Source organism: Pantherophis guttatus, chromosome 4 (genome assembly GCF_059756535.1).
Source record: "Pantherophis guttatus breed Tessera chromosome 4, ASM5975653v1, whole genome shotgun sequence".
NCBI lineage: Eukaryota > Metazoa > Chordata > Lepidosauria > Squamata > Colubridae > Pantherophis > Pantherophis guttatus.
The window spans coordinates 73,194,882-73,218,053 of record NC_142066.1 but is presented as its reverse complement, the minus strand read 5'-3'; the positions used below and the strand labels follow the sequence as shown (position 1 = coordinate 73,218,053).

The following is a 23,172-nucleotide window of genomic DNA, read 5'->3' as shown; positions in this document are numbered from 1 at the left end:
TGTAGACCATATATTCATCATCATCATCATCATCATCATCATCATCATCACCACCACCACCACCACCACCATCATTTTAGCCATTGTCTATCCACTGCAGGATGAAGGCCATTTCTGCATGTTTCCAACCAGTACAATCTTGAGCTTTCCTTTGCCAGTTGGGCCCACAATATTTGCTGATATCATTGCTCCATCTTGTTTTAGGTCTCTTTTGTGGATGCTTTTTATCAAGTGGAACCCATTCTATGACTGCATTAGTACACCTGCCATCAGTTCTTCTTGCTAAGTGTTCAGCCTATTCCCATTTCAATTTTTTTACTTTTTTGATGGCATCATATATTTTTGTTCATTCTCTAATCCATGTGCAAATCTTTCTACCTTGTCTTGTGAAGTCGAGTATGTATCTTTTAATGGCTCTTTATGCTACTCAGCTTTTGTATTGATTGTGAAGTTAATGTCATGTTTCGTTGGCACATGTTAAAACAGGTCATACACACTGATCGAAAACTTTTCTCTTTAGGGGGAGGTTGTCATGTCACGTGATAAAACTATATTCTGCAAATGTACTGTCATCAATTGCTTTAACGCTGGAAGTGACTATAGAATGGTACGAGCTAAACTCTCCATCCAACCTCGTCCTCCAGTGAGCTTACCACTCTCCCCCCCCATGGACCCAGCAAATGGGAAGGATGGGGAGCAAGCTGGCTGGAGGATAAGGTTGGATGGTGGGGACTGAGCGTGCAATGGCCATGGTGGCATCCAGCTGGGCTTTCTCGATGCGACTCCACCATCTGTCTTTGCTTGCCCATGGCTGTACAGCTGGGACATGCCTCCCACACTGTACCTCTGTCTCTGCCTGATGCTTGGAGGGTTGTGGTGCTCAGACCCACCTGCACTATGTGGGCTGGGGAATCCCAGCTGGCTCTTGGGGATGGGCACTCCCCACCCTTCCCATTCACTGGCTGTCAGGGGTAGGCCAGTGGGTGGAAGGCTTGTACCATGTATATGGCAGAGCTGGAAGATGAAGTTGGCCAGTGAGGGCTGAGCATGCAGTGGACATGACATGGCACCACTCCGCCACATGCCTTGCCTCACACTGTGGTAGCTGCCTGCCCCCCTGATGGCCCGGCAAACGGAAAGGGGGAGCAGGTGGGGGCTGAATGCGCAGGGGCCGCGACATGGCAGTGATGGTGACTGGCTGGGCTGCCTCGCCATGACCCCACCATCTTTGTTCCTCTAGTGAATCAGGCCCCCGCACTAGCCCTGGTCCTGCCCCCTCTGCCAGAGACACCTGGATTCCCCCCCCAGGCCTGCCTGGTTCCCCACATGAACATTATGGACCAAAATGAACAAATAGCCAAAAGCATCCCTGAATATGCTATATTCCATTGAAAAAGCACTTTGTGCAGTCAGAAATCTCTGAGAAAACTATTGATTTAATGAAAAAACAACAGACAATGAAGAATACTGGAAGTTTCACCAATAAACTGGAGAATTTGAACTTTGCAAGGCCATAAGAAAACATATCCAAGAAAAAACACGTCAGTTTATTTATTATTTATTTTATTATTGCGATTTATCGAATCGCAATAATTCACATTCACATTCACAGTTGAATGTGAATCTTGTGAAAAAGGCAATTGAAGAAAACAAACGGATTAATAGAGGAAAACACAAGCTTATAAATACAAGAAAGAAGATTTTTGCGTGAAGATGGCTCTGTGTGTAGAACAAGACAGAAAATGTTAGAAACAATTGGAAAATTCTATTGGAAAATTATTCTAGAAATAATTAGAAAATTCTATTCAGAGCTATAGAAAGATCAAGATCACTCAAAAGTAACAGCTCCCACAAAAGAGGAAATGCCAGGTATCATAGTAGAGAAAGTATCAAGTGCCCTAAAATCAATGAAAAATGGCAAAGCTTTAGGAAATGATTGTGTTACGGTTGAAATACTGAAAGCTGGTGGTCACAGTTTACACTAGCAAAACTATCCTTGAGATGCTTCAGAGAGGAAAAAAATGCTGACGTGATTCTTATACACAAGAAAGGGGCCCAAGTTAATTTAAAGAATTATCACCCAATAAGCCTTCTTTCAGTCATCTACAAGGTTTTTATCAAGATAATAGCAAAAAGAATATTGAAAACATTAAATGATGCACAGCTAAAAGAGCAAGTAGGGTTCAGAAATGTTACAACACAATGGATCATATCCAGGTTGTTCAACAAGTCATTGAAAGGCACAATGAATACACTATGCTTCTGTTCATGGCTTTTATTGAATATGAAAAGGTGTTTGACTCAGTATTCCAACAAGCAATTAATTGCTTAACCAAGGCATAGACACTGCTCACATAAACTTACTTCAACCAACATATGAAAAAGCAATAGCGACAATTTGCCTTAACTGGTGGTGCAGCGGATTAAAGTACTGTTAAATAGCACTTAGCTGCCAGCTGCCTGCAATTACTGCGAGTTCAAATCTCACCAGGTTCAAGGTTGACTCAGCCTTCCATCCTTCCGAGGTAGGTAAAATGAGGACCCGGATTGTGGGGGCAATAAGCTGACTTTGTATAAAAAAGAACACTGCTTAGGGGCGGCTGAAAGCCCTACTAAGCAGGTATATACAAAAGTATGAAGGCTATTGCTTAACGCATTGTAAACCGCCCTGAGTCTCTGGAGAAGGGCGGCATATAAATCAAACCAATAAATAAATAAATAAATAAATAAATAATTATCTTAAAGTGGAAATCAACATAGAACAAGGTATATTTACTGGCCAATAGGATTGGCCAGCAAATAATTTGTTTTGCTGGATAGACTATAGGAACATTTGGGAGCTAGAATACAAACCTACATTTTTACCATTTACACTTATACATAGCTAACTGCTCACAGGATAAGTACTTTCCCAGTTTTACCAGCATGTCTGTAGATTCAGAGAAGAAACCCCTGTCAGGATGTTGGCAAAATGATATGAGAATGCTGGCAGACCTAGCTTCTGCACATGTGCATGCATGCTCTAAAAGCCAGCAGAGGCCTTAAAGAAATAATGTTTGCACAGCTCAAATGTACAGATAAATGCATATACTAATATGGTGAACCATGTGATCTGATTAATTTTAAGAATATAAACTGATTTTTCAGAAATATATACCATTCATAGTTACATGAACCACATGCACTTACCACATTCACTCTCATTTCCATTTTTGCTTATTTTTATTTTTTGTTTTGGTGTTACAAAAAGTTTATTCCAATCCAACGTATTGCCGTAGCAAAGATGGCTATTTTTCAAAATGGCTACATCTCCATCACTTATTTCCTTGAGAGACCGTAGTCCCAAAGATTTGATATTCAGGTTGATTACTGCAAGAGCGTATTGACCTCTAAGGTAGAAAGATTAGGAAAATATATCAAACAATTTATTTATTAAGTTTAGAATGATCCCTAACTCTGTAAGTAGGCAGTGTACAACAGAAAGTCTAATGACAATATTTGATCTGTTTCAACTGAGCTTTGTAAGTTAAAAGTAATAGTAAAAGCCAAGATGAGAATTGGCAGAGAACTTTGATCTCCTGGTACTTTTAGAGAGTACCAGGAGATTTCTAAAATAGCCATTACTTCTTGTTTCCTAGTCTATAATGACAATCCAGAAATCAATATTACATTGTATACTTTCAAGTCTGATCAGAGAGCAGTTTGTTTCACTGGAGTTCTCCAACTTTCACATCAAACTCCAGATAGAACAAAAATAGCTGGTCACATAGTAAAAATTTCTGGAATCCAGTCTGCTATGAGTTAGGAGAAACAGCTCATTTTTTTCAATTTATCTATTTATTTAAAATGTACTTAAGTGGAAATATTTCTGAAGGTATTTTCAGTCAGTAAAACAACACAATTAGCATGCAGAACCCAATACAGATTATGCATCTATTTTGTTTGGAAATTGCTTTAACATTCTGTTCCCAGGTTGATCATAATCTATATCAGGGGTTTCAAACTCAATTTCATTGAGGGCCACATCAGGGGTGTGGTTGACCTTGGGGAGCCGGGAGGGCATGGCTGACTCAGTGGGTATGGCCAGCTAGACATCACTCATTAGGCATGGCTGGCTGGGTGGGCATGGCCAGCTTGATGCCACTCCCCAAACTGCTGGCATGTTTTCTTTTTGTATTAGGTAGACCGGGCCAAAGCCATGCGGGTAGATCGGGCCTAAGCCATGCTGGCCCAATGTTTCCTCTTCACAATGGGTAGACCAGGCTGAAGTCATGCTGGCCTGATGTTTTCTCTTCGCATTGGGTAGACCGGGTCAAAATGATGTGGGTAGGCCAGACTGAAGCCATGCTGGCCCGATGTTTCCTCTTCACATTGAGTAGATCAGACTGAAGCGATACAGATAGACCTGGATTGGACTGGATTGCCCGATCCAGTAGCGATTTTTCCCTGTGGTTCGGCGATCCGGTAGCGATCACTGTGTGGGTGTCATTACTTCCTGGTTTTAACCAGGAAGTAATGTTTTTTTAACTTCTGCGCATGTGCAGAAGGTTTTGCACATGCGCAGGTGTGCGCATGCATTATGACATGAGGGTGTGCATGTGCATTTCCGATCCAGTAAGGAAGTTAAGTAGATTTCACCCCTGGATAGATCGGGCCAAAGTGACGCGGGTAGACTGAGCTGAAGAGATGCGCCTTACATTTTCCAGAACAGCCCTGTGGGCCGGATCCAACTATATCACAGACCGCATCAGGCCCAGGGGCCTTGAGTTTGACACCCCTGATCTATATCAACTTCTCCCCCCCTGCCTTGCAATTACATTTAAGCAATTTCAAATGCCCTGAAAAAGGTTTGAGGCCTGAAAAGGTTTGAGCCCTGAAAAAAGGAAGAAAGATTAAAAGGTTGTAGATAACATTTTTCTCACTGCAACTGCAAACCTTCTTTTAAGAATAAACAACTGAAAACAGGAATAGGAGAATAAATTAAATGGGAACTTTGAGTCCTGCATATTATTGAATCTGATGGACACTCTTCTAAACAGTAACTTTGATAAAGAATCAGAAGAAAGAATGAATTAAACATTTCAAACCATCTTAGAAAAAAAGAAGAAATAGTGGTAGTAGTGCTGATGCATTCCACTGTAGTTTCAGTTCAACTGCAAACTAGCAACTGATCTATGACAGAACAATGATCTGGTCTTTTTAAAATATCACAACTATACATAAGTACAAGTTTTTGGCATGCTGTTGTACTTACAACTGTCTTGTTCTACCTCGTATTACTTCCAGATTTTCAAAGCTACTCAAATCAGTGACATTTTCAGGCCAAACCTGGATCAATAGAAACCCTAAAACAAACGAACAACATGTACAAAGTATTTCTGACAAAGAAGAATGTCTTTCCTCTTTATTTTTCACAAGAACATCAAAATGAATCATGACATTTCAGGAAGCTTCAGTACAGAGTTATTTTAAACCTTACTTTGTAAACAATTTACATGCAGGCAACCAAGTCAGTTAAACAGTGTGAAGGCAGGGCTGTGAACTTAGCTGACTAAGCCACTACAGAAAACCCAGTACTCCTTAGCAACTCACCTTGGAAATTTGATCATTTTTGTAGAATACTTTGACCCTTATTTCTTTTACTATGTAAGACCTTTTCAGAAATGCATAAAATGGATGATCATAGGAGCTTAATATTTTGGAAAGAATCTTAAATGGTAAGCATATTTTTTTAAAAGGACAAATGTTCCCTTCATTTCTATAATTTTCCTAAACAATCAAGAACATGTATATTTCTTGTCCATCAGTCTGTGAAGAACAAATTAATAGACTACCACACTAAAAAACCTTGACTATAGAAGTATACTGGCCAGACTCTGAAATAGATGATCTACTATAAACATATTTCAAATGTAAAAAAAATCTAAATACAGAAATGTTCAAGTATCTCAGCAGAGTATCTACTGAGTGTGATTTGCAGTTGAGTAGAATGATTAAATCTAGAAAGTTTAACCAAATTTCCTACCATGAACATACATGAATATTTGACTAATGTAATTGTACTATTCCTGAGAGCACCATTCTGAAGCTATAATTAATCTAGAATGCAGTGTTAACAGATAACAGTAACAGAGTTGGAAGGGACCTTGGAGGTCATCTAGTCTAACCCCCTGCTCACGCAGGAGACCTATACTAGGGATTCGAACCGCCGAACTGCCGACCTTTCTGATCGATAATCTCAGCGTCTTAGCCACTGAGCCATCTAGCCAGGCTAGGTGGAAGTAGTGGTGGGATGTTGTGGTACAGACATATGATCCATTGTTTGGTGATAGGCAATGGCTGCTAGTTGACTTCTGGTGCAATTCAATATATTGGTTATTCTCTATAATGCTATCATAGCATAGATTACTTGAGAGCTTTCTCATATGCTTTCTCCATATGTTTCTGTCTGACCAGTGTGATCAGCTATGGTAGGTCCTGCTAAGTAAGTTCTATTGATTAAGCAGTGTCTTCATAGGACTGAGGAAGTGTGCCTTCTCAGTGATGACTCTTCCCCTGTGGAATGATTTATTCTACCGCACCTGAAAATTAATGCTTCTCCCATCTTTTTGACTTTCCAAAAATGGTTAAAGACCTAACCTAAAACTAGGATGGTGGTTGTACCTCTCGGGTTTTTTTGGTTCTGTTTTTATGGTAAGCTTTGTTCTTTTTTTTTTTAATGCTGTGTCCTTTTAATTTTTTAAAATTAAATTTTAAACTACTTAAAATTTGCATCAGTTGAGAAGCCTTGAAATTAAATGAATAGAAATAACTGAATGTTTAAAAGACCATCTACAATATTTAAATTCATATAAATAAATAAATTTAAAACATCTTACTAACCTGTGATTTCTTTAACAGTTTTAAAAATATCCAATTTCTTTATATCCAAAGGAGGTGTTTTTGTGTATTCATCACTATAAAAGAATAATTGAATCCTTGACCAATGATGTAACAGATTTTTAGTACATTTTATGATAACATTTGACCAATCAGCAACTTACCCAAAAAAGGATGCATGCAGAAATGTGAGATCACCATTGATTGTGGTACAGTTCCTGAAATAATCAATATTGGATTCATTTACTGCAAGAACACCTTTCAGTTCACCTATTCCAATTCCACTGCACACTGAGAAAAAAGGAAACATAGAATGTTAGGAATGCTTTCAAGGTATTTCATGTCAGATTAAGGATTAGAATCATGCCTAAGTACAAAGCAGCAACAAGATACACAATTAATTCGATTTAAGCCAAGAAAAACAGGGATAAACAACATTTGTAAGATTTCCTTATAATGTTTTATTTAATTAATTGATCAAATATTTACAACAAATCACCACAGAGTGTGTATGTGTATGTATGTATGTATGTATGTATGTATGTATGTATGTATGTATGCAAATGTGTGTGTACACACACACACACACAGAGCATGTCACAGAAGTGAGTACACTCCCTCACATTTTGTAAATATTTAAGAACTGTATATTTTTTCATGTAACAACACTGAAGAAATGACACTTGGCTACAATGTAAAGTAGTGAGTATACAGCTTGTATAACAGTGTAAATGTGCTGTCCCCTCAAAATAACACAACACACAGCCCTTGATGTCTAAACTGCTGGCAACAAAAGTCAGTACAACCCTAAGTGATAATGTCCAAATGGGGCTCAAAGTGTCAATATTCTGTATGGCCACCATTATTTTCCAGCACTGCCTTAACCCTCTTGGGCATAAGAGTTCACCAGAGCTTCACAGGTTGCCATTGGAGTCCTCTTCCACTCCTCCATGATGACGTCAGGGAGCTGGTGGATGATAGAGACCTTGCACACCTCACTTTCCATTTCAGGATGACCTACAGATGCTCAATAGGGATTAGGTCTGGAGACACGCTTGGCTAGTCCATCACCTTTACCCTCAGCTTCTTTAGCAAGGCAGTGCTCATTTTAGAGGTGTGTCTGGGGACATTATCATGTTGGAATATTGCCCTGCGGTCCAGTCTCCGAAGGGAGGGGATCATGCTCTGCTTCAGTATGTTACAGTACATGTTGGCATTCATGGTTCCCTCAATGAACTGTAGCTCCCCAGTGCCAGCAGCACTCATGCAGCCTCAGACCATGACATTCTCACTATCATGCTTGAAGTTTGAAGTTTATTAGATTTCTATACCACCCTTCTCCCAAAGGACTCAGGGTAATTTACAGCCATATTAAAACACATAGATTTATAAAATTTAAAACCAATTAAAATCGAATATATAAAATTTGGCCCGCGAATTAAAACACACATACACCCATTATAAAATTCGTACTAGGCCAGTCCGGCTTGCTGGAACAAAAGGATCTTAAGGGCATGGCGAAAAGTACGCAGGTCGGGGCTAACACGAAGCTCTACGGGCAGCTCATTCCAGAGGGCTGGTGCCCCCACAGAGAAGGCTCTCCCCCTGGGTGTTGCCAGTCAGCATTGTTTGGCCAACGGCACCCTGAGGAGCCCCTCTCTGTGGGAGCATATTGGCCATTGATGTTGTTGTTGTTGGTTGTTGATGGAGGTTGTTGATGGCAGAAGGCTGTCTCGTATATACCTTGGTCCTAAGCCATGGAGCGCTTTAAAGGTGGTAACCAACACCTTGAATCGCATCCGGAAGACCGCTGGGAGCCAGTACAGCTCGCGCAGGAGGAGTGTTATGTGGGTGCGCTGAGTCGCACTCATAACCACCCGCGCGGCCGCATTCTGGACCAGTTGGAGCCTCCAAGTGCTCTTCAAGGGGAGCCCCATGTAGAGAGCATTGCAGTAGTCCAGACGGGATGTGACGAGACTATGAGTGACCGTGCACAGGGCATCCAGGTCCAAAAAGGGACGCAACTGGTGCATCAGGCGAACCCGATAGAAAGCTCCCCTGGCCACAGCCGTCATGTGATCTTCCAAAGACAGCCGTGCATCCAGGAGAACACCCAAGTTGCAAGCCCTCTCTGAGGGGGCCAGGATTTTGCCCCCAATGGTCAGTGATGGAACCAGCTGACTATACCGGGACACCGGAAGCCACAGCCACTCGGTCTTGGAGGGATTGAGTTTGAGCTTGTTTCTCCCCATTCTCCCCATCCGCACGGCCTCCAAGCACTGGGACATCACGTCAAGGGCATCATTGGGGTAGTCCGGGGTGGAGATGTACAGCTGAGTATCATCAGTATACTGATGGAACCTCACCCCGAAACCATGGATGATCTCGCCCAGCGGCTTCACATAAATGTTGAACAGAAGGGGCGAGAGGACTGACCCTTGCGGCACCCCACAAACAAGGCGCCTCGAGGTCAACCTCTGCCCCCGTCAACACAAACTGCATACAGTCGGAGAGGAAGGAGGAGAACCACCGCAACACGGTGCCCCCCACTCCCAATCCCTGCAATCGTCGCAGTATGATACCATGGTCGATGTTATCAAAGACCGCTGAGAGATCTAATAGGACCAGGACAGAGGAGCAACCCCTGTCCCGAACCCTCCAGAGATCATCAACCAATGCGACCAATGCCGTTTCTGTGCTGTGCCCTGGCCTGAAGCCCAACTGGAACGGATCTAGATAATCGGCTTCATCCAGGTACTGGGGAAGTTGTCGTGCCACCACACTCTCAACAACCTTCGCCACAAAGCGAAGATTGGAGACTGGGTGATAATTCGCTAATACAGCTGGGTCCAGGGAGGGCTTCTTGAGGAGGGGCCTCACCACCGCCTCTTTCAAAGAGGGGGGGAAAGTAACCCTCGCTTAAAGAAGCGTTAATAATCCCCTGGAGCCAGCCTCGTGTAATCTTCCGGGAGGCCAGCATCAACCAGGAGGGACACAGATCCAATAAACATGTGGCAGCGCTAAGCCTCCCCAGAATCCTGTCCACGTCCTCGGGAGTCACAAGGTCTTGCTTGACCGTAAGCAAGACACACTTGTCTTTGTACTCCTCACTTGGTTGCCGCCACACACACTTGACACCATCTGAACCAAATAAGTTTATCTTGGTCTCATCAAACCATAGGACATGGTTCCAGGAATCAATGTCCTAAGCCTGCTTGTCTGCAGCAAACTGTGAGGTTTCTTGTGCATCATCTTTAGAAGAGGCTTCCTTCTGAGATAACAGCCCTGCAGACCAATTTGATGTAGTGTGCGGCGTATGATTTGAACACTGACAGCCTAAGCCCCCACACCTTCAACCTCTGAAGCAATGCTGGCAGCACTCATACATCTATTTCCCAAAGCCAACCTCTGGATATGACACTGAGCATGGACACTCAACTTCTTTGGTTGACCATGGTGAGGCCTGTTCTGAGGGGAACCTGTCCTGTTAAACTGCTGTATGGTCTTGGCCACCGTGCTGCAGCTCAGTTTAATGGTCGTGGCAATCTTCTTATAACCTAGGCCCATGATGGTTAACCTATGGCATGTGTGCCACAGGTGGCACGGGCAGCCCTCTCTGCAGACACGTGAGCCATTGCCCAGCTCAGCTTCAACACATATGCGCACGTGCCTCCTGCCAATCAGTTGATTTTCAGGTCTCTGGCATGGGGGTGAGATGGGAGGGGGTCTCATGAGCATGCATTGGGCGGAGCGTGGGGGAAGTGGTGCACCTCCCTGTGCCAAAACAGGCCACGGGAGGTGTAGTGTGCCCCCGGTGGCCTGTTTTTGGTCCCAAGAGGCTTCAGGGAGGCCTGCCAGACCACAGGGGGGTCATGGATGGGGGTGGGGGAGCGCAGGGGGTTGTGCGCGCTTGCGTGGGAGATTGGGGGAGCATGGGAGATTGCACGCGTTTGTGTGGGGGGAGCACATGGGGTCATGCGCACATGTGGGGGGGTGGGGGGAGCACGGGTTGGTCATGCATGCATGCGCAGTGGGTGATCTAGAATTATATAGAATACAGACTTCCAGTTGATGTCACAGAGCTATTGGACACAAAGAATGGGGCTCTGTGAACTCGTGTCAAATCCCATAAGGGGCTAAAGTTACCCTGTGGGAGTGACGAAGAGTGGAGTGGTGCCCTGCAGGTTGTGGAGAGCAGTGGCTCTCCTGCTTGACCCAGGGCTAATTCCCTCTCATCCAACAATGAAGACGACAGCCACAAAGAATGTGCTGGAGCAGTGTGGATGAACAGTTACTGGAACTGGGTGAGTTGACTCTTTTTTTTCTTTTTACCTAAAACCTACTCTAAAGAAAATAAATTCTGGAAAAGAGACTCTTTTAATAGTTTGGTTAAGCGGCGAACAATTACAGAGAGAAAAATCACAGACCCCAAAGAAAAGATTTTGAGAGCGCAAAACCTTTAAAAACATAGGATGTTTGGATCTCTAATGTTTATTGGTAATAAGGCATTTTAAAATGCTGGAATTACTTGTTAGAATTTGGATTATTTGTTTGAATAAATGCCAATGGAACTTCAAGGATAGATCCCCTGTTAGAATCTGTGTAACGTTGAACATTAAGCTGAAGACACCACCTATGGGTGAATGGAATAGACATTATATTCCTATAACCCTGGAAAAATACTGATAAAACAGGAGAAAATGGAAATAAATAACACCTCGAGGACTGCTGTGCTATCTACTGCTCTATACTTATTTACTTCATGACTACTGGAGCTCTATTGGTGAGAACACGGAAGTCATCTAAATAAATTGCAATTCAAATATCGGGAGTTATGACTGAATTTATAGAGTGAATTTAAGGAGACATTTGGAAATATTCCTGGATTATTTAAAAAGAATTAAATAAAGGATTTAATGAATAACATTAACAGGAAGCTAGAAAGTGTCCTACATGGGATAATGAATAATAATCAAAAAGCCCAGGAAATAGAGGAGATAATAGAGAGACCAGGGCGAAAGATAGAACAGACAAATAAACAAATAAAACAAGAAGAGAAGAAAAAGAAAGCAATAAAAATTTATGAAACAATTCAGGGAAAATACATACTGAAAGACCAAAAATGACACTGGATAAACAGAAAGATATTCTTGAAAAGAAAATAGAGACTTGGGCAGACCTCTGAAGGCTTGGCAGCAAAAGATAGTAGAGATGGAAGAAATACTTAGGTTAAGCGGAAAGATGTAGATAGAGATGAAGAGCCAAGGGAGGAATTTGGGAGGTAAGTCAAAAAACCAATAAGAATTGAGATATTAAAATTGGCAAGAGATGATGGATAGAGGAAATGTTTTGTAACACAAGATTGGCTTTACTAGGAGCTAGAACAGAGGCAGAAACAAGAAATAGAGGGAATATTATTATACATATTTCTATATAATATACTAAAAGTAGTATCTAGATATAAAGATTAGATGTTGAAAGATGGTGACACTATGTATGTATTAACGATATTATTATTGTCATCAGAATGGTGGACTAAAATGCTGAACAACTAAATAATGAAGGCCTATATTTTAACACAAATATGTAGTGGCCAAAATTGTGGAAACTTTTGGGAAAAGTATATTTTCTAAAACTAGCTAATAACACCACTTTTTTTGGGGGAGTTCTCTGTTTCCCTGAAAATAAGACCTCCCTGGATAATAATCCCATAAAATGGTTAGAATGCTAGGAGGAAGACAAAGAACCAATCCAGCCAATCACAACTCAGAGACACTATTAAACCCTACCTTGTGGCGGTAGCAGCAGTGAAATCTAACTATTTCTCTGTACTAATTGTGTCCACAGACTGACGCCTGGCAGCCCTATTTAAGGTCACTCAGTCCCTTTTTGGGAAGGGCATTTACAAGTCTGTGCAGATGAATTATCAAGCAGCTGATGGATAAAATCACTCAAATTCATTTTCAATTAGCACCGAATAATAGAGCAGGTCTATTAGAGATGCCTAGGGAGCAACATTTTTACCCTGTTAGACCTGAGGAAATGGACAGGGTCCTTGGAGCTGTTAAAGCAACTACTAATCCTTGCCCTTCCTGTTTGGCAAAAGCCTCTAGAAAGGAGTTCCAAAGATGTATTTTCAAAAAGGCAATTGGACTTTCTTGTTTTTTTTTTCCCTTTGAAAACATTTTGTTTCTCATCCAAGAAGCTTCTTCAGTTCTTTGGTTACACTGAATAATGAATCTTATATATTGTATTACTCTAAAATGGCGGTTTCTTTTACCAGATTTTTTTTAAAAAAGTATTTATTGTACACTGTCCAAATTAACCATATCTGGTGATTCAAGTGATACAATAACTATCCTCTCCCAGCCTGAGGGCTGTAGGGGTTTAGGTGAGGGACAATAGGCTTCAGATGAACCTGGATAAGATGGAGTGGAAACTTCCGGTTTCTCTGCCTTCGGCGACGGCGGTGCCTTTCGGAGCTCCGCCAGTCCCGCCGCCCGTAGAGCCGCTTCGTTACTCAGAAGCGGCTTGAAAGCTTCAAAATCCTAAGGATTGAAGAAGTAGAGATTGCAGGGCACAGGTTGAGCCCCCGTTGTCCCCCAGGGAATTGTTTCTGGGGAGAGAACGGGTGTGGCTCCCTCCCAACCTGCGGAAACTCCGGGCGACGTGGTACGATTTTGCCTCCGCAAAACAAGCCGGCTGCAGGAAACGTAATTTGAAAAGAATCAGCTTTAACAAACAGCGAACCTATCTGAACCCTGAAACTTGGAAACGCAAGTATTAGCGCTTTGTTGACTTTTCAAACTGAGACAAATTTGAGTGAGTGAAAGTGCTTTGAAAAAAACATGGCGCTTAGCCTTAAAGTTAACGAGCCAATGAGTGTGGATTGGTGAAGTTATTTTGTGTTACAAGTTTCCAAGTTGTTGCAAAGTTGCCTTGTTTGCTATAAGAGAAGCAAGTGGAAAATTTCTCCCTTTTTAATATTGGACTTTGTTTTACTTTAGCTTTTAATTGATCAAATCTGGGGGACTTTTTTAGAAGTCTTTGTGCAGGAGGGAAAGGAAAAGGAACTTCCCTTTTTAGAAAATCCAGACTATGTGGCAGGATGGCTTCAAAGAAGCAGGAAGGGAAGGCAGCAGGGGGGGGATCCCCCACACATAAACAAGAAACGCAGCTTCCCTCTGCACAGCAGTTACAGACCCAGAAAAAAGAATTTGATGTGGGAGATTTAAAACAATTTATTTCTAAAACTCTGGATGATAAATTTCTAAAATGTCAACAGGAGATAGATGATAAACTTCAAAAATCACATCAGGAATTTATGCAGGAAATTAATGAAGTTAAAGATATGGTGAAACAGAATCAAAATAAGGTGACCAAAAAAATATCAGAAGTGGCGTCTGGCCTGGCAGAATTTATTGGGAAAGTTGATTTTAAAGTTGAAGAATTTAAATCAGAAGTTAATGTCAAGATGAAAGACAATGATTATAAAATTGATGAAGTTGACAATAAAATGCAGAGAATTGAAGATGAGATTGTTATGATACAATTCCGGGCGATGGAATTCGCCATACGGCTTCGGGGAATTCGAGAGGGGGAGAGACAGGATTTGAGACAAGTTTGTTCTGAAGCCTTGGCCAAGATTTTACAAGTTAATCCTGATGTGGTATTTCACAAAATAGATAAAATCTATAGAGTGAACTCTTGGGTGGCCAGACAAAGACAACTGCCTAGAGATGTGGTCATATACTTTACAGATAGAGGAATTAGAAATGATATCCTGCAAAAATCTTTTCATACTTCTGTACAAGTGGGGGGTTCACGACTTGAAATCTTTAAAGAATTACCTCCTAAAATGCTGAAAGCCAGAAAAGAATTTGGTTTTCTTGTTAAGGAACTGAGAAATTTACAGATACCCTTCCGGTGGGACGCAGCTGGGATAATTTTTAGATATAAGGGAGAAGGATATCGGTTGAATACCGTGGAGAAGGCACAACACTTTTACACTACTATTCTTAAGGAAAGAACACCATCTCCACGTACATCCACAGTTTTGGAGATTAAAGAGAGTGAAGAGAGGCAATTGCAAGAACAGTCCAAGCAGGAATTAGAAGTAGTGCAAGGTGCAGAAGGAGGTTTTCTGAGTGAGCCCTTGTTTGATTCTTCTCCAATTTTGGACTTGATTCAGTTGACTGAAGTTAAAGATCAACGTATAACTAGAGCTCAATCTAAGCTACTTAAACAAAAGCAACAACAACAACAACAGGAAAGACAAGACAAGAAGGCAGTTAAGAGTACTGTACAAGAGAGTGGAGCTATGGGAGGAGCGAGATCGAAGCTTTCGGATGATCTTCAAGCATTTTGCTCTGTGCTCCAGAAAGAGGCTGATGACCTTTAAGTGTTTATCTTGGAACGTCAATGGGTTGAACTCAGCACAGAAAAGGAAGAAACTATTTACATATTTGAAACAATTTAATAATGATATAATATGTTTACAAGAAACGCATATTACAACTCAAGATCAAAAATATTTGATAAACTCCAAACTAGGAGCACATTTTATATCTTCAACTTCGCAGAAAAAGAATGGTGTGGTTATTTATGTAAATAAAAAGTTAACAGCTAAAGTTATAGAAGCAGATCAAGATGGTAGGTTTGTAGCAATTGAATTGTTTACAGCAAATGGCCAAATTCTTTTGATTGGAATTTATGCTCCCAATCAACAACAGGACTATTTTTATAAGATGTTACATACTAAAATATTGCAATGGGACTATAGATCTATTTTAATTATGGGAGACTGGAATGGAGTAATTGATTCTAAACTAGATAAAAAGAGTTTGGCAAAGTCTAGAATTAGACTACCACAGACTTTTTTTGATATGAAAGAAGATATGGAACTAAAAGATGTTTGGAGAATACATAACCCAAAAGAATTGGATTACACTTTCTTTTCTGATAGACATAGATCCTTTTCTAGGATTGATTTTATCCTGTTGTCAAATGATCTACTTGTTAAGACAAAAAGAACAAAGATTTTTCCAAGAACTTTGACTGACCATAGCCCTGTATGGATAGAAATTGAGATGGATAAGGTTGAGAGACGTTCTTGGAGATTAAATGAGAACTTGTTTAGATATGAAAAAAATACAATAGAACTTAAAAAGCATTTGAAAGAATTTTTTGAAACAAATTTGAATAAAGGTACCCCAATTGAAATTGTTTGGGACGCAAGTAAAGCTTATATGAGAGGGGTACTTATCTACATGAACTCTAAACATAGACTGTTCCGACAAAAGAAAAGATCTGAATTGGAAACGGAAATAAAGAACAAAGAACAGTTACTTATTAAAAACCCAACAGATGAAAGAATACGAAGTGCTATAAAACTTTTGAAAGACCAATTTCAAATGCTTATGGCGGAACAAGTTGCAACAAACTTACAATATGCGAAGCATAATACATTTTGCAACGCTAACAAACCGGGCAGATGGTTGGCTTACACATTGAGGAAAAAACAAAGTATACGGACTATTGATAGTATTGATATTGGAGGGAAAGAAATTTTTCAACAAAAATTAATTAAAGAAGCTTTTGTGGACTATTATACCAAACTATATGCCAAAGAGGAGGTGCAGAATGGACTTATAGAAAAATATTTAAATGACAAGAGAGTTACAAAAATTACTGATCAACAAAAGAAAAGAATGAATTACCCTATAACAGAGGAGGAGATAATAGCAGCAATTAAACAGTTAAAAACAGCTAAAGCTCCTGGTACGGATGGTTTGACCGCAGTGTATTACAAAACTTTACAAGCTGAAATGGTGGGACAACTTAGAGATTTATTTTGCAATATTCAACAAGGGGGTAAAATACCCCCATCCTGGACAACTGCTTATATATCTTTGATACCAAAAGAACAAGTTGGTCCTAAAAAACCAGAGAATTATAGACCAATATCTCTTTTGAATACAGACTATAAAATCTATGCGAAAGTATTAGCCAACAGGTTGATGCCAGTAATCCAAAAGGTGATTCATGAGGATCAAGCGGGATTTATTGAGGGCAGATATATGAAGGATAATGTAAGGCAAGTAATAGATTTATTGGAATATCTTGATAAGAATAAACAGATTCCTGCAGTGCTGGTTTTTTTGGATGCAGAGAAGGCCTTTGATAGAGTGGATTGGAATTTTCTACTAACGACTTTAAAAAAGATGGACTTTGGGGACCAATTTATACAGGCGATTTCAGCAATTTATCAAGAGCAAAAGGCACAGATTATTATTAATGGAAGTCTGACGACAGAGTTTAAAATTGAAAAAGGAACAAGACAGGGATGTCCGTTGTCCCCACTTTTATTTATTTTAACACTGGAAGTCTTGCTAAATACAATACGGGACTCTAAAATTTTGAAAGGCATAATGATAAGGCAAGAGGATTATAGAATAAAGGCATTTGCAGATGATCTGGTTGTTACCCTATCACAACCAATGGAATCAACAATCCTGATGAAGGACATTATACAAGACTATGGTAGAGTTTCAGGTTTTAGACTGAATTCAAAAAAGACTAAAATGATAGTTAAAAATATGACACAAGATCGCAAACATGAGCTTGAAAGGAGGGCAGGTTTTGAAATTGTACCTAAGGTAAAATATCTTGGAGTTCAGGTTGCAGAATCAAACATGAAATTGTTTCAAAATAATTATGAGGTGTTGTGGCGAGAGGTTCAGAAAGACATGGAGACTTGGAAAAAGCTGCAACTGTCTTTACTTGGAAGAATAGCAGCAGTTAAGATGAACATTTTGCCAAGATTTCTGTTTTTGTTTCAAATGATTCCGGTGCTTAAAAGTGATAAACAACTGAAAGTTTGGCAGTCTGGTGTGAATAAGTTTGTCTGGAACGAGAAGAAGCCGAGAGTGAAATTGAAAATTATGCAAGATGTTCCAGAAAGAGGAGGCCTTAAACTCCCAAACCTACAGTTATATTATGATGCAGCAGCTTTAACTTCAACAAGTGATTGGTTTGGAAGTAAAAAGACTGGAATATTGAATGCAGAAAGTTTTGATCTTGAATTTGGATGGCATGCTTATTTATTTTACGATGATAAAGTAGATAAAGTATTTAAAAGTCATGTACTTAGAGACTCTTTGATGAGAGTTTGGAAGAAGCACCGACTCAAATGGGATTACAAAATACCGCTATGGCTGGATCTTGGTCATACTTTGTGGAATACAAATATAATGTCACTCGGGGGGTTTTTATATAAAGAGGTTCTTTTCACAGATGCGGGCAGATGGCAGCTGAAGACATTACAGACACTGTTGGATGAAGGGTTTAATTTAACTTGGTTACAATATAATCAACTACAACTGAGATGGAAAGAGGACCAAAAAACTGGTATTATGTTGCATGAGGAAGAATTGGTTAGACATATAAGAGAGAAAGGTCCAATGCATATTAAAAGGCTTTATAATGTTTTGTTAGAAAGAGACTCAGAAACGGAATTAGTTAAAGATTGTATGATTAAGTGGGCACAGAATTTTGAAGAACCAGTGATGCTGGAAACTTGGGAAAAAATTTGGGTTCAGAATGTTAAATTTACACAGTCGCAAAATCTGAGAGAAAATTTTTATAAAATGTTTTATAGATGGCATTTAGATCCTAAAAAGTTGTCATGTATGTACCCTAATGTTCAGCCAAAATGTTGGAGATGCGAATGTTTGGATGCTACGTATTATCATGTTTGGTGGACCTGTAGGAAAGTTAAGGCTTTTTGGATAAAAATTTGGTGGGTCATGCAGAATGTTTTGAGGAAAAAAATTCAATTTTCTCCACAGTTGTTTTTATTGGGTATAGTTAAGGGTTTTACACGGGGTGAAACAAAACTGATATTGTATATGATAACAGCAGCAAGATTGTTGATAGGTAAATACTGGAAGAATGAAGCTTTGCCCACTATCGAGGAATGGACTTTGAAGATGGCTAGTTTTGCAGAGATGGCGAAGATTTCAGCATATTTAAAAGACTGTTCACAAGAGACTTATGAATGGGAATGGAAAAGGTGGATAGAATATGTTCAGAACAAATACCAAACTAGAAAGTATCAAATAGCTTTTATTTGAAAATAATGTATTAGAAATATTTTAATGTAAAGAGACAAAGAGGAAAAATTATACAGGGGAAGGGATGGGTTCAAGCTTATATATCAGTGTCATTAGTTATGAGTACATAATAGGGAAGTCTGGGGGGGGGAGGGTTAGGGAGGGTTAGGGAGGATGGGAAGTTTGGGGAGGGGGGTGGTGAAAAAAGGGGTGAAAATGTAATTGTAAAACTTTTGCAATAAAAAAAAAAAAAGATGGAGTGGTAGTGGGTTCAAGGAGCTTTGGAATCTGGGACAGGGGTAAAATCCAAAATTTTTCCCTACCGATTCTGTGGGCATGGCTTGGTGGGCATGGTAGGGGAAGGTTACTGCAAAATCTCCGTTCCCTCCCTTCCTGGGGGAAGGATATTGCAAAATCTCCGTTCCCACCCTAGTTTGGGGCCAGCCAGAGGTAGTATTTGCCGATCCTCCGAACTACTCAAAATTTCCACTACCAGTTCTCCAGAATCTGTTAGAACCTGCTGGATTTCACCCCTGATCTGGGGGTTTGTCATCTTTAGTTTTGATAAAATTGCATAATGCCAGACATATCCAGTGCACAATCTATGGGTTCTCCTAGATCAGAGGTGTCAAACTGGTAGCCCATGGGCTGGATGCATTACATACAGGCCACTTACCCCAGCTCTGTGAATGTGAAAAACGTCACGAAACATCATGTGATGGCAACGTGACGCGGTGAGTTTGACATCCGTGACCTAGATTCATGACTCCTGATTCAAAGAGCATGTGACAATTGTGTTGTGTGCTAGTTGTGTCCTTTCTCGGTACAGACATACAGTGGCATAGACAGTTCTGGAGACTGCTCGAGTGACATATGTGACACCATTGTTACATGAGCTGCACTAGCTGCCAGTTTGCTTCCAGGTCCAATTCAAGATGTTTCTCATTACCTTTAACGTCCTTTATAGCATAAATCCAGGGTATCTGAGGAACTGTTTTAAACTGATGGGCCTAGCCTGCCCCACTCATTCCCGTGGAAAGGGCCTTCTTTTGTTATTCTGCCAGCAAAAGAATTTTGGCTGGTGGGGTCCAGGAAAAGAGCTTTTTCTGCCATGGCCTCTGCTCTCTGGAATATTCTCTCCACAGAGATAAGGTCTGCCCCATATTCCTGAATATCTGAAAGAGCCAAATTTTTTTGCTTTGCTTGGCTTAAGGCCCTGACAGAGACTTCATATGTTGTGGAGGCTGATTGGATCCTCAACTTCAAACTGCCCATCACCTTGGTTTATAACATTGTAATTTTTCTTATTTTAACTGTTGTCTAAAACTTTAAATTTTTAATTATATTGCAAGCCATTCACAGTCATTGTATCAGTGAAATGGGAGGCATAGAAATTCAATAAATAAGTAAATAATACATGTAATCTATCCTAAGTTCCATTTAATAAAGTCCAAATATTATTATTTTTATTATTTTTAACAAAGATACATACAGTATTTTCCGGAGTATAAGACACACCTTTTTACCCCCCAAAAGAGGGTGAAAATCTGGGTGCATCTTATAGTCTGAATGTAGCCCCACCCACCCACCGGCCCCCACCCTTGGGAGGTTGTCAGCCTCTGTGCTTTGCATTTTCTGGCGGTTTCAGGCAGTGGGGATCCTCACATTGCCAAAAATGAGCATCGCATTTTCAGTCACTGCATGCTAGGAGATGGGTAGCGGAAACAGTTAGGGTGCTGCTTGGAACCGGCCGAAAACTGCCACCGCCGCATTTTCATAAGGGTGCCCAGCTCTGCGAATTGCATAGGGGAATCGGGGAGGAAAATGCCAGAAAACGTATTGCATGGAGGCGATGCTTTTGTGAAGTGGGCGCTTCTGTGTGAGAGGTGTAAGGCAAGGTGACTCGCCGCCCAGCCTGCCTCTTCTCCAGACAACCCAGGCTGAGGGCAGTCAGCTTCTGCTCCTGGCCTCGGAAATAGATCTGGCCAGGAGGAAAGAGAAAGTGAGACTGCGGAAAAGGAGGAGGAGGATGTGCGGCTTTGCAAATTGCTTCCATGAATTGGGGAGAAAAACGCTGGAAAACACAATGCATGGAGGCAATGCTCTTTTTCCTCCCCAATTCCCCAAAGCAATTTGCAAAGCCACACACCCTCCTCCTCCTTTTCCAGTCTCACTTCCCTCCTGGCCAGATCTGTCTCCTGGGCCAGGAGCAGAAGCTGACCACCCTCAGCCTGGGTTGTCTGGAGAAGGGGCAGGCTGAGCGGCGAGCACCTTGTCTTATGCTTATCCATGCAGAAGCGCCTGCTTTGCAAGAGCCTTGCTTTCATGCATCACATTTTCTGTGATGTAAGGTGTTTTCCTCCCCGATTCTCCAATGCAATTTGCAGAGCCGTGTGCCCTCCTCCTTCTTGGTGGCTAAAGGGGAAGAAGATAACTCTGGGCACGTTGAGAAAGCACACTCTCCTGTTGCTGGAAGAAGGTTGAAGTTGGTTTTTCCACCCCACCCCCCCTTGCTCACTTAAACTGAACTGCACTGCTTTTCTGACTTGTTGATAAATGATCCTGGGAGAAAGTAGCAGCCGGCACTGATCTGTTTCGGGTAGTCAAAATGCCAAGTGGCTGTGGGGAGCTGAGACATTTCTCTGTCACGCCTCCCCCCCAGCTGCTCAGTGCAATTCAATTTAAGAGAGCAAGGTGGGGGGGGAACCAACCTTGAGTGCGGATGGAGCCCCTCTGGCCACGAAGACCGTTTGGGAGGAGAAGGTGGCTGAGGAGGGAGGAGTGTAGGCACAAGGCGCAAGGACAGGGGTGGGGTGGTTGCGTCTTATACTCCAGTGCGTCTTATACTCCAAAAAATGTAGTAATCATAGAGATATTTTAGATAATAGATTGTATCATCTTTTACTGTGGAAAAATCATTGTGTTGCATTAAAATAGATATATTTTTAGAGTTTAATTATGCATTATATTTTTTCTATTTCTGTAAAATCACATTCAGTTCCAGATTTATTATGTATATCCTATTTTTTTCATTTTAATAAACCGTAGTTAACAGAAAAATATTTGAATTGATTTATTTAAATTTATAACAATCTAAAAGTAGTGTACATACATTATATTTAAAAATTGTCCTATAGGATTCATTAAATTATATTTAAATATATTGAATTTTATAGCAGGCATTTATTCTAATACTGAAGTTCTATTATATCAAATTATTCTAGCAATACCAGTTTACTTCAGAAAAAAACCAGGTCAATTAAAATCTAACACTGTGTGTAATTTCATTTACAATAAAATAGAACTTGCAATGGGTTAATAAAAAAACAAAGTAACAGTGTTGAAAATAAATCTTTTACAAAGAAATATTTCATCCTGCTTTCTCCTTAAAAGATAGTGTAATGATACCATTTCAAAATAGCCAAATTAGAATAATTCAAACCTCAGTACAACCAAAATTGCTGCAATGAAATGAATACAGGCAGAAACATTAATCAGAGTAAAAATTAAAGACATAATATGAGACACAAGATGGCAATTCATATGTTGAATAATCAGGAGAGTATGTTAACTGGTACATTAAACTTAATGATGTAAATCAAAATACAAAGTATCAATAAAAGTTGAAGTTATAGGAGCACAAATTACAATAAATATTAGAAATAGATAGTCCTCACTGACAGTAATTTGGATCAGCAACTCCATCACAAAGCAATTGATCATAAGGCATGACTGAGGGATGTGGCCATGTGGGATTTGCCTAATGACAGCAGCGGAGATTGCTGGAATTGCTGTTGTTAGTCAGTGCAATAACATGACATCATGCTTTTGCACTGACTTACAACAGCAATTCCAGTAGTCCAGGGATGGATTCTACTTACCTTTACTATTGGTTCGCAACGGGGCCACGCACACTTCTGTGCAGAAGCTTCCTGATAACATTGGGATCGGTGAGTGGAGCCTCCCGTCGGTTTTACTACCGGTTCTATAGAACTGGTCCAAACCGGGAGCAACCCACCACTGCAGCAATCCCCACTGCTGTCATTAGGCAAATACCACATGGTCACATCCCTCAATCATGTGATCACCATTTTCAAAGTCCCATCAGTATCCTTGTTGGAAGGCAGCAGTGAAGGTCACAAATGGTAGTCACATGATCACAGGACACTGCAAGGCTATT

General features: G+C 40.6%; 1 protein-coding gene across 2 annotated transcripts in view; it reads right to left on the bottom strand.

Annotated features, from left to right (window-relative positions):
* The window catches only part of EGFR (epidermal growth factor receptor), a 205,577-nt gene that overhangs the window by 46,507 nt on the left and 135,898 nt on the right, over positions 1 to 23,172 (bottom strand). For both annotated transcript variants that reach the window (XM_034416501.3, XM_034416502.3), the window contains exons 9-12: positions 7,044 to 7,170; positions 6,883 to 6,956; positions 5,255 to 5,345; positions 3,190 to 3,389 (exon numbers count right to left, since the gene is read on the bottom strand). In XM_034416501.3, coding sequence (XP_034272392.1) covers positions 3,190 to 3,389; positions 5,255 to 5,345; positions 6,883 to 6,956; positions 7,044 to 7,170 — 492 coding nt within the window. The remainder of the gene's footprint in view (positions 1 to 3,189; positions 3,390 to 5,254; positions 5,346 to 6,882; positions 6,957 to 7,043; positions 7,171 to 23,172) is intronic.